Source organism: Arachis hypogaea, unplaced genomic scaffold (assembly GCF_003086295.3).
Source record: "Arachis hypogaea cultivar Tifrunner unplaced genomic scaffold, arahy.Tifrunner.gnm2.J5K5 arahy.Tifrunner.gnm2.scaffold_22, whole genome shotgun sequence".
Classification (NCBI taxonomy): Eukaryota; Viridiplantae; Streptophyta; class Magnoliopsida; order Fabales; family Fabaceae; genus Arachis; species Arachis hypogaea.
Window position 1 is genome coordinate 1,184,465 of NW_027255450.1, and position 12,599 is coordinate 1,197,063.

Here is a 12,599-nt window from a genome sequence, read left to right on the forward strand (position 1 = left end):
TTACCTAGGATGGTGTGCCTTTCGCTCCTTTGGCTTTCTTTCTCCCGGAGACCATGCCATTCCTCGACCCACTCAAGCTCAAGCCTTCAAAGTCAGATGAGGAGCTGGCTTCCCTCAAAGTAGCTCTGGCTGACTTGCCCGTTCCGCTTCTCTCCCGCTTTTGGGCGGTTCTTCCTCCAGCAGCCTATTCTTTCACAGCTTCTATGCCAAGGGCTTCTTTATTATAGAATTATCTTATGCATGCAAGATGTATTGGGGTCACATAAAATGGATTATTATTATTAAAATGAAAAGCGCTCTTAGTTCAGTTCGGTAGAACGCGGGTCTCCAAAACCCGATGTCGTAGGTTCAAATCCTACAGAGCGTGATTCCATTCTTGTTAGATCGAGAATGACAATGAAATAATTGAACAGCAGTCTAAAGTCTGAATTTGACCTCCTGTGGATTAGGGTTAAAACAAAGAAAAGAAATAGGAGGTCAATAAACAAAAGAGATGTTAATTAATCAAAGGTCCAAAAGCGGAGGCAGTTCCAGTCCTTGTCGCAGCGCAGTAGTGAGTAGGTGATCCAACACCAGAGATAAAAAAAAGACGCAGCAGATTCATATACTGACCTTAGTTAGATAGATCGTTTACCTAGGTACAGAATGAGACCCGCTAGTGAGGTCCATATCGGTAATAGAAAGACCTGCCACCAAAAGCATTCGGAGCAGAAGTAGACCCTTCCCCCGCCATAATAGCACCACCTAGCTTCGCTGCATCGGGATAGTAGTTGCACATATCTTTTTCTAGTGATCGAAATAGGGATAATTAAACCAATGATAGAGTTGACCTAGCCTAGCGACATCCATCCCCTGTCTCCGACCGGGAGATAGAGACTACTTCATGCGCAACTTCAACATCTCCTGCCCTTGCGTAAAAGGGGTAGGCCTTTTTTTTTCAAGACCCCCTTTCGGAAAACGCATTGGCTTTCACTCAAGTTCGAGATCCATTAAATTAAATAAAGCAAAAAATGCACGTTACAGACGAAAGTGTTCATTGGCGAATAAAGAGAATGCAAGCTATGCAAAAACGGATTTCACTCATTTTCTTAGCCCTCAATCTCTTTCTGACACAGGGCTGAGCGCTCTAGAAGCGAAATAATTACCCTCGCGGGGTTGATGAACCTGCCTTTTTGGTTGGCGTGGGGTGAAAGACCTCGCAGCGGAAACGAAAGAAGGACCTGTACTGCTTAGAGGGAGTTCACTTGCTTTCTTAATGCGTTCGTGTCCCTCAGCCTAGCTGCTGAATTGCCGACTAGACCTAGCAGCAGAAAGGCCGCTATTCCTGCTGACTAGCTTATCGCGAACTATGCTACGCTCCGTTCGCTTGCTTGCTACTCACTGTAACTCCGCATTCATTAGCTCTAAAGCCAACAAACAAGTCAACTTCAAAAGCTTACTCTTCTCCTTTACTGTACCGATAGGTGCGGGAGCTGGCCTCTGATGGACTCAAACTCGAGGCGAAGGTGCATGAGGAACTAAGACGTTGCGGATCTCGGGCCTTCTGCAGCTTCTTGGCACAGCCACAAGCGGAATATGTAGAGCATAACTCCTCCTCCATGGAGGAGGGCTGGTGCCAATGGTCCCTCATTATTGTGTAAAACTCCAGGATAGGCCGATTGTCTCGATATGCAGTAGGGAGCTCCTGGAACACCAAATAAGCAATGGCAAGGCTGGCCTATCTTTTCTTTCTTGCTTGTTAGAATTGATATTGAATCTAAATTCTAGAGAAAGGAGAAGAGCAGCGACACCGATAGCAAATCGCACAAGAGGCGAAAGCTTTGGAAGTCGCTCGAGAGATGGAGATAGGCGAAACACTTGACTTTACAGAGTACGATCGATGGTGGACGGAGGGTCTAAAGAGATCTTACAGAGGAGACATGGTAGGCGATTGGTAAGCCGATGTTCTGATTCATTTTTCTAGTTTTAGACACAGAGAATGCCTGTTGAAGAATGAGCCGGCGACTAGTAAAGCCGCTGGAGAAGTGTTTGAGGCAGAAGGTATCCATTGATGCACCTTTAGTTTAGCATCAACTTTTGTGTTGTGCTCTGACGGCTCAGCACGAAGGTGCTTACGAGACGCTACTCGGAATTAGCTACAGGCGGCCAGAGTTGGGAAGGATTGGGCGGCAAGCACACAGTCGATGAAGTAGATCCGGCCCAGGGTGTTACCCTGCACTTGTAAGACGGCCCATACAGTACCAGGGAGGAAGCCAAAAAAAACGTTAAGTTAATATTCCAGCGGAGATGAGGACCATCAGACACCGATTCTGAGGATTCAAGACACAATACAAGAGAGAGATGGAGTCATCTGGTTGCAACACGACTTGGGAAACCTTTTTGATGAGCAGCTCTACTGGTGTACGATAAAGACTATGAAGCGCTGGAAGAAGACTTCAGGCAGGTCATCGATAGTTGACGCATGTCATTACAAGAGGGACCTGGGGAGGAGCACTTTACTGTACTTCAGCATTACCAGCATCTAGTCTTTAGACAAGCAATTATTGGAGCCAGCCTATGAGGCACAAAAGGACAGATGGCATTACCAAGAACCGGAGATGGGACAACTTCTGCATTTTTGTTTAGGGCTTAACCACACTAAGATTTTTTTCAGTCTAATAGCTGTAATAGCCTACTGCATTTACTCTCTAACGCGCCTGGGAATAGATTCCACGGTAAATTGCAATAGTCAATAAGATCTGAGGCTGTCAAAGCTCAATTGCTAGATTTCGTTCTTGTGCTTATAGGCTATTCAACGGCTGAGACTTCGTCCCTAACATCCTTCTCTAAAGGGTAAGAGGCTACCTACCTACTAATATTTCACTCTGTAGGGCTTGGTAACAAATCATATAAAGACAGATTTCCGGAAGGAATCATAATCTCATCCCTTGCTGATCAATCACAGGATGGGATTTAACGAAGGCCAGGAAGTCAGAATTGATCTTTCCATTTAATCTATTTCAACACTCTGATTACTTTTGAATCTTATCCGTTAGAAGCTATAGGCTAAGCTGTTGAATAGGATTCCGTCCCTCATTCCTATGCTCTAGTAGGCCGGGAAATGCTGCCAGAGATTAAGATGGAGGACTAGCCCGCCGTTTTTCCTCGATATCTTGAGTTAGGAAAACCGGATACAGAGAAGGCTACGGAGAAGCAACTATTTAGATTGTTTCTGATATTCCTCTTGGCGCGCATTCCCGTTCTTTGTAAGATCTTGTGGTCAAGGGGCTAATTGACTCGCATGCTTACCGCGGAGCGGAAGTTAGTACTTAAGCGGACTTAGCCGCTGATTGAACTGATCTCGAAGCGGACCGGGTTGCTAGTACGGCGGGAAGGGTAGGATTTGAGGGGGCAAGGAGTCGTTTCTTTTCCGCCAGAATAGCAATGCCAATACCTTACCTCCTTTTCCTACTCCTCCTTCTCAGTCCCTTAGGCTCCCCTAATTAGTTGAATCCTGCTCCCAGAAACAGGAAAGCAAACAAGCCACCAGCACTTCAATCCGTAAAGCCACTCGCTTTCTTCCTCTTCCTTTTCACATTGTATTTCAGATCCTCCACCTAGCCAAGTAGGTCTCAAAAGGTTCGCCCCGCGCTTAGTCGCCGCAAGCTCCATATAGGGTGTTACTTTGCGGGCTACTGAATAGAATCTTCGGTTAAAGGCATTTACCATATCGGCGCAACTATTGATCGAGTTCGGCGCGAGGCGTGTATACCACGTGAATGCGACACCCGGCAGAAAAGTGCTTCAACAACAAACTCTCATCGTGAGCTGTGTCTCCGCTGGCAATTTATTAATAACTAATATGCTGCTCTGCGAGATCTCCCCACTTCCATCATACAACCGAAACCCGCTAATGCTAAGGAAGGAGCGAGGCGAGATCCATCAGAGGTGTGCTAGACCGGTAGAAGGAGTGTGGGAGACTCGTTAAAAGAAACTTATAAAGATGCTTGCCAAGTGGATCAAGGCAGTGCCTTTTGATTTTACTTGCTGACGAGTTGGCCGTGGAGGATGCGGCCTGTCAGGAAGATCGGCTTTGGTGCTCGATTGCTTAGAAGGCTAATTTTGAGCTTGTGTTCGCTCTCTCCTGTCATGCATCATAGCTGGGTGGAACACAAAGACATACATCGATTTCTTTTTACCAAGATTTATATATTTGGATAATATGAGGGATTTTTCGCTAAACAGAGAACTATACCTAAGAACATAGAGTTTTCGCCGCTGAGAGATCACTATTCTCCCTCCTCGTGGATGAAAGGAAGCAATGCCAAGTGTCAAGGGTACCCAGCAAAATAGAAAGAAAATGCGAGCGCCATGCTATCAAGAAAGAGAACCAGCCCCTCTTCAGTATAGGCAGGTCTTTCTTTAGAACAGATTCATTCCAGAACAGAAAACCTAATTTAGAATCAGAATCGCGCTTGGAGCCTATCGCTAGAACGAACAACACACCTGCGACCAGACTTGCTACGCTAGTAGGGCTTGTGGGCAAAGCAAGAGATCTTATTTTATCCTTAAGGATAGGGAAGTCTACCTCAACCTCGGGGGGAGATATCGGAATAAAGTGCCCTGCCTCTGGATTCCTTGATTGATCTTGTCTTATGAATAGATAGGAAGAGAATCTGATCAATCTAGGCAATCTTGTCCGAAAGAATCACAAAGTCCCGTAACCCGCCTAAGCGTGTGAGTCATAGACTTTGTACACCTTCGCTCGTCACTTCACTTACTGAACTTACCGAAACTCGCTACCGTAAGATCACAGAAAGACGTATTCACCTTAAAGTCTAGGCCTACCTTCTATCTATAGGCTCAAGGGACGGTATGAGTTCTCTGCGATTAGACTCTGAACTCTTCTGGCCTGAACAAGATCACATCCAAAACATCAAGGACAGGGGGGAAAAGCCATTGCCAAGGGTGGTGATGGAAAGCCAAACGATGGTAGGCCGGACTACGAGGAGAAGAAGAAAGCATATGTGCCCAGAGGTGGGTGCTAAATAAATATGCAAGGGGCCACATGCCATGAGGGAATGCCCCAAGCTTGGGTCCTTGAATACCTTGCTTTCCCACCGCAATGAGAAAAATAAGGGGGGCCTTTTCTTCTCACTTGAGAGATGCGATTTTAAAGAAGAGAAGAGGTTATATCAGTTAATCACCTCTAATGATAATGAATCAGATCCCCTCCCCTTTCCTATTCAGCTTTGCCGTCTCTTTCAGGAGAATGGATGTAAACAGCCGACTTCGATGACTTTTCTTCAACCGGTGCAGGCCTAGTTGGAACTCTAGTTACCGCTCCTTGCCTATCTAAAGCATTTATTTCATAGAACGACTTGCCCTAATAGAAAGTAGCCCCTCTAACGATGAGAAACTGAGTCGGTGAGGAGAATTCCTTCACTTCAAGTCACTTCCTTTGACCGGTTAATAGAAAGATTTTATATAGCATACATTCCTGGGGGGAAGCCCTTATTTGGATGTCCCTTCGTCCTCAAAGAACCTCTTGTTCCTTCCTCCATCTTCTATGGCTAAAAGTACGGGTATTGCTGCACAGCTGAAACTACTTACTCTGTACGAAGAACCAGGCCATGAGCAGACTCATACTGAACCGTAGCCCCTACTTGCCCAACCAACCTGCTAACACCGGCCTTCAACCCATAGCTTTTCCGTTTGCCTGATCCCTTGCCTTATAGGTTCATTGAACTAGTTTCCTTCCCGAGGATCACTGAACTACCTTAGAGGTTCACTCACTTGAAAGCGTCTTCGAGTTATCATCAAATAAATGCATGGGTTTTTTCATCGCTACTTTTTCTTCCCGTATAGAACGAGTTCCGTCCCTTTCGACATACGCCCTACTCCCTTCATGTTCCCGAGGTCAATTAAAGGATCCGTTCCCCCTACCTGTCGAGATAGACACAGGCGGTAGTCTCATTACTAATGCCACTGGCAGGTGATCGGTTTAGTTCTGGATCATCTACGCCTCTGGTCCTTTTCTACGCTACGATCTTTGATTCAAAAAAGCCCAAAAAAGTGTGATTTCATTGTTTTCATCAAGGTCCGTTGTTGTGACTGGAAGAATGGATTCTGAATCGGATGCCCTATCTTCCTTCCCCTTATTCTGAGTGAGGACATATCCTAATGTAATGGTAATGAACTAGACGACCTCGGAAGGAACCATTAGAGGAGAAGGGTGGTCGTAGATCAGGTGAGGAAGGTTACTGGCCCAATATGAAGGAAAACGTATAAGATTCTGTGAGTACCTGTTGCTGTATGAGATCTCTAAGGCATGCATACCAAATGTAGAGAAAGTTAGAGGAAAGCCTTAAAGTAAAGTAATTTCAGCTTATTCGTCCAAACATTATATTATATAGGCCTGACCCTGGTTGTGGGAAAGACTTTTTCAATTGCCATTCCCGATCGAAAAAGAAAGCCAGGAAGCTAGACCAAGGAAGCAAACCTCCGCGTGTTATGCGAGTTTTGTCTATGGGAATTTGAAAGATGTTTATAGGAATAAAAGAACATGGTTTTGATTCCTATAGGGACTAGCAAACTTGTCTTGACCCCTATCCTAAAAAGCAAAGCGGGGCCAAGAATCTACTGCAACTAGCTCTAAGCTAGATACCAGAAGGACACTTAACTGGAAGGGAAAATGCCCTGTTAGCAGGACAAATAAAGACTTTTTGCGAGGAATGTTTTCGCACATAGGTAACCACTAGCTGGCAAAGCCCTCCGAGATGCAAGAATGGGAAGGGAGTCAAAGACTGATTGCCCTAAGGGATTTATTGGTGTTAGCACTTTCCCTCTTACCTTCGTCACCTTGCCTTGGGTCCTTACTCGCTGTTGGGATAGAAGCCAGCTTAGTCTCACTATGTTCAACTAAGCCACTTTGTCCCTTACAAGAAGATCACTAGTATAAGAACCACACCCGCGGCCAGCGAAAAAATAGGGTTTGCACAATTCCATTTCTAATAGAATGCCATCTTTAGCAAAAGCAAAGGAGGATTGATCTACGAATGCCGGGTTATCGAATCTCCTGTTAGGCGCGCCAGCCCTGTTTTCAGGAATTATTGAATCAGAAGCATCTCGGGAGTCATAGACTGTTTTCGACGTGAAGAAGACTCGGTTGTAGATCGCTAGGCCCCTTATTAAAAATTTCTATAGGAAGATTCATATGAAAGGCTAGGCACCTTCCCCCCGGTCAAATAAGGCGCACCTTTCATAAAGTTTGATAGAACTAATGCTACATCTGATCTGCTAATAAAATGAGATATTCTATCTCTTCCTCGGAACAGGTGAATCATAAATTTTATTCACCTAGGAGAACGCTTGAAAACACGATTAGGATAGACCTTTTCCGCGCAGTACCACACAATGAAGTTGATGGCAAAGCGCGAAGAGCGGCCAATAAGACAGGAATTCCAACGGTTGGCCGGTTGCAAACCAAACGCGAAAATTCAAGGGCAGATTCTATTAGGATTACTTGATAGCCGCCTTAGCCTAATATAGAGGATAGAGGGCTGACAATAACAGATCTCTTTTCTTTCCCTAAGGCTTTAGTTGCTTTGTCCTTGCTAAGCCTATAAGCGCCTAAGTGATTGTGAAGTCTGATTTGTTCCCGAGGGATTCTAATAGACTTTCTGGACTCCTCCTTTTTAGCGAGTGTAGGATTTATGTTACAGGTCTGGGGTTCCCGTTATCACTAGTCTTAGTGCCCCTAGATTCTATAAATCTTCTTTTGGTGGACTCTGAGGCTATGTTATAGTAGGAATGCTTGCTGGCTTGCACTTTATCTTAGACGTCTATCTCACTGTGAAACTCCTAGTTCTAAGACTAGGGATCCGTTGACTACGCATCTTCATCTGTATTTTGATGATAGTCATATGGACCCAGTGAAGCGCCGCTGTCCCTATGACTTTTGCTCTTAGCTGCAGCCCTATCAGGTATGTTTGTTGGTTTGTATCTTGTTTGTTTATGATCTCCTGCTTTGTCGTTACTTCTCGCGATGTCTATAGCAAGGTAGAAAAGAGGCTCCTAGCGTGAAGGTAGCTTGCTTTAGTTTTATCCCTTCGGGGGAAGTAGCAACAGCCTTTATCTAATCGACTATTTAACCATCTCACCTGAAAGTCACTCGCTACCTTAAGGCATGCCTTTACTCCAACAGCTAACTCGACGGGACTTTGCTTTGCCGGGGAAGAACTCCGAATGAATACCTTTCGCCTTTGATTGGATGCCCTGATCCAATGGCTTCATGCCCAAGGGGAGCACACTCTTTATGATTTCACTAGCCGTCGTAGAAGGCAAATCCGATCTATGCCCAAACCACCAGGACGAGAGAATCTGTATCTGATCCTTCCTGGGAGTGGGAGGAGACAGAGTCAAATCAATCGACAACAAAAGGAGTCAGTGTGCCACGAGTGACTCCTTGTGCACCGTCGTCTTCCCGCATGGGATTCGTGAACAGGAAAAGAAAAGACCTCTAGCTCCTGGCCCGAAAAAAAGCATTTGAACAAGACCACGGACACCATCACTAAATCATATTGACTATCCGAAAGCCTACCTTATCAAGCTAATCAAATAATCTCTGTCAACAATTGGTTCACATTCATTCCCAGCTAACCGTGAACAGAGTGACTATTGGGCAAGAGGGACGCCTCCTTAGTGGTACTTTCTTTATTCAACAATCATTCCCATGGTCATAGTTCCTTTCGTTAGCTTTAGAAAGGGGATTCCCCCGGCCCGGGATCTACTAGGAATCGCCTTGAGGCCTGGAGCAAGGCTTTTTTCAAATAAGCCTTCCAACTTAGGCCATTTCCGTCTACGGATCCTATTGCCTTGACTCCTACTGCCCTACCGCCAAGACCCACAAGAGCAGCGGATGAGATAGGAGCACAGGGATGAAGCTACAGTTAAACAGACCATCTCCCACTTCTCCTGATGGCGTCTTAGCTACTTAAGCGTGGAGAAGGTTCTCTTTATACGCAAGGGGCACATAGGGAAGAAAAGAAAGAACAGAAAAACAAGGAACTCACTTTCAGGCACGGCTTCGCCTTGTTACCAACTGTGCTCTATCAGGCTTACCAGAAACTATTGGAATAGATCCACACTTAATCTTATATATAGCATCTTATCTTCGGGGTTGTTTTGATCGGAATTAGCACTCTGCTTTGTCGGTGAGGAGAAAGACTTTGTTTAGGACTTTGTTCTTGATCTGGGATCGGGGAAAACGTTTACCTTTTTTTTAGTAGCTCTCTTTCTGAACCAATAGATCCCGTACAAAAAGCATCTCCATCCGAAGTGTGTCTGTCATCCCGAGCGTTGTTTGGGCAGTTCATACGAGAAGGATGGAGTCCAGAACCTGGCATTTGAGGACCCAGTTGGAGTACCGAGGGGACGAGAGCCTTGAAAGCCCCTTTTAGCTTAACCCTTACTACAATCGAGACTAGGAAGTTAGATCCTGCCCTCCGCTCGAAGAGCGACAAGCTGTAATGTCAGCTTTGGCTTTCCTTTACCTTTAAGGCGGCGAAAAGAGTAGCTGAAGCTTTAAGAAAGAAAGGGTGCTTTCAAAAGAACCCCTCGTGAGTGAGTGATTCCAGATAGATTGAAGACGATTTCTGGCATCCTTTACTTTCTTTAGTACTTTCCCCTGGCCTGGATAGATAGAGTTGAAATGTGAGTGACTGGCACCAACCACTAGTTGATTAGAAATGTCAACCCGGAGTGACACTCCAAGATCAAGAATGTTAATCGAAATGACTGGCTTCAACACTTTCTTTTCGTCTTTTCGAAGGCTATCTTGCCTCTTTCCGAGAATGAATGACACTAATCAGAAGTGAATCCCACCTATATGCTTTCGTGCTTTAGCTTCCCACCTGATTGATTTGCTAACCGATTTGCCTAAATGCAGCTCGATCCGGCTTCAGTCCTTTGTTTTGGCACAGCACAGGTTTGTGAAAGCTGTTCATCTGCCCTTGTTCCTCCAGCTTTCCTTGAGTAGTAGAGTAGGATTGGTGACGTTTACTATAGGAATCCAATGCGATGAAAAGACTAGCTTTGTTACCGATCCATGACCGGATGTTCGTCTTTCCTGCTCGACTTGGTGACTAAGACTGAGACTGTCAATCTATAAGCGGAAGGAAGAAGGTGCAGCCTAGTCTCTGTCCGTGGTTGAGGGATTGACTATTTGATTTCGTTCGAAAAAAGAGCAATTTGCTATTCCCTAACCTAAAGACTAGTTGCCTTTCAGGGCAATCTCGAATCGGCTCTCATTCCTGCTTGAATGAAAAGGCCAATCAATCTTATGAGAGAGCCCTGCCCCCGGCCGTAAAGCTAAGACTCCCTTTCGGGTGCTGCCGGTCTGGATTGATGCCTTTCCTTCTTTCCAGGATTAAGGATCTCCCAAAAGAATGACCTCAGGAACTGTCAATGGGAAATCCCGCCATGCCATCGAGGGGCTAGTGTGACCATCCATAGCATACGACGGGCGAGAGGGGTACGTGGTGGCTCAGTGTGTCTACCAGTTTCAGGTGAGGCTATTCGGAGATCCAGGGCGAGTCCCGAAGGTCTGCATGAGGCTGAGCTAAGAAGCTGGCTAAATCTATCATGGGGATGCCCGATTTGCGATTGAGCTAGCCGATAAGTAGGATTTCTCCGGTCTGGCATGAGCCACTCCATTCCTACTTCCACTCAAGAAAAAATAGAAGATTCTCGTGCCCTACCTCCAGAGTGGGATATGGAGGAGTGCGTACGGTGATTTCGGACCTTTGGGGGCCGAGAGGGGTTCATGCATCGGCATTACGTAGGATTTTTTTCAATGGATGGATCAACTGCCTATGCTACTGGATTTGCTATTGATGCAGGGTGCACTTTTTCTCTTAATCTATTGCATAATCAAAAACTGATTCGACTAATGAATCAACTACTGAACCAATAGAAGATCATCTCTACCACGAGCATCGGGCTATCGATCACGCTCATCAGGCTCATAATCTTCATCCCGAGCATCTGAGTCAACAGAACTGGAGCATCTTCAGCAGGCTAAATCGCTTAATCTGGACCTTACACTACGATGACTTATACTTATCTTGCTACTCGTGCTGGTGAATCCTGCCGCCGCCTAAGAACGTTAGAGTAAGGGGAGGAGTACAAGCATCTTGAACTCTTACCTACACTATATAAGAAAAAAACATTCCAAAAGGGAATTCCCTGGCGTTCATTCAAGCTCCTATTTCGAAGTAAGCCTATTCTCAAGAGCACTTGGTGTGGTCTGATTGGTATCTTTTTTGTTCTACATGAAGGTACTCGAAGTCTGCATGTGGCTTAGCTTAGCAGGCTCAGCAGCAGTAACAATCTAGGCGGCTACCCTGTCTCATATGGGTTGAGAATCTTCTCCCCTTCTTCTGAACAGAAGGCATTTAAGCATTACGACTGAATGAATCAGAGTTTTGTCATCAGGAGGAACAATGCCGCGGTCAATAGTGAGACCCGCACCTTTTGGGTTATTTCGTCGATGCGTTATCCTCTCTTTTCCTTCAATAGGTATGTTCTCTCCTTTCTTTATTAAGATCGACCCTTAAGTCGTGCTACCTGATTCCTCACTTTATGGACCGGAATAGAGCTCTTCATTTAGCACAACCCTCTCACTCCTAGGCGTCAGTCCATGCGAGAACTCCATGCGTACGTACTACACCTACCGTGCTTCAAGTACAAGTTATATATATGCGTACGTACTACACCTACCCTACTTCTCGTACAAGTTATATATAAAGGGCCCGTACCGTGACTTAGAGTTCATAGTGCTGGTAAAAAGAAAGATAGAGGCTTTAAAGTGAAGGAGAAGCGAGAAGGTAGTACATAGTAACAAGGCTCTTTAAGCCTGGAAAGCCAAGCCGAACTTCTCTTTGTCATCGTACCCCAAGCAGCTGTTAACGCATGCTGAAGCAAAGTTAAAATAAAATAAACCGAACAACCAACACCCGAGCGCCACTGCTAGGCTCATTCAATCGGGCGCCCCTTAGCCTATTCCTTAAGAACGAACGGGAGCCTAGCTCTCCTAATCAAAGCCGAACCAGCTCCGCACTGCTAACCATTCGCAACCATACATAGCCGAACGAGAACCAGGAAAAAACCTCAACTCAATTAAAGCAAAGACTATTAAGTCTATCTATGTATTAAATACAAAATGTCTTATCTCTCCTCTTTCTATCCCCTATCCAAGAACTCTGAAACTCCTCAATCAACTACCAGACAAGCAATGATTCCTCCTTCTTACTTACCACTTATTCTCCGTACATAGGCGATGCAGAGTATACGTTGTATCATCTCTTAATGGAATGCTCACCATCAGCTAATGTTTAATGTTCCACCACCTAACAACCCTTTCCTTTAGCAGCAGCGGAGGGCGTTTTCTAAGAAGGCAGGTCGATCACAAGAAGGTCATAGCTCAACGAAGAAGTAGCTCCTTGGGTCACGAACTCCTGATAGCAGCAGAAAACACATTCTAGTTTTTGGCTCGCAATAAAGCTAGGGTCCTGATCGAGCAACTAGGAATCCTATCTATCCACCTCTCCAGACACAAT

The 12,599-nt window shown here is 45.4% G+C and overlaps 1 protein-coding gene and 1 non-coding gene across 2 annotated transcripts in view; one reads left to right on the forward strand and one right to left on the reverse strand.

The window, feature by feature from the left end:
• The first annotated feature begins 293 nt into the window (after positions 1-293).
• On the forward strand, positions 294-367 carry TRNAW-CCA (transfer RNA tryptophan (anticodon CCA)). Its single transcript has one exon. It is a non-coding gene; the product is annotated as a tRNA-Trp (tRNA).
• A 12,190-nt stretch (positions 368-12,557) lies between these two features.
• LOC114926182 (NADH dehydrogenase [ubiquinone] iron-sulfur protein 2) overlaps positions 12,558-12,599 on the reverse strand; it is a 5,075-nt gene continuing 5,033 nt past the window's right edge. Inside the window, exon 3 of the mRNA XM_072231806.1 lies at positions 12,558-12,599. This exon is cut by the window's right edge and continues 231 nt beyond it. Coding sequence (XP_072087907.1) covers positions 12,573-12,599 — 27 coding nt within the window. The 3' untranslated portion in view covers positions 12,558-12,572.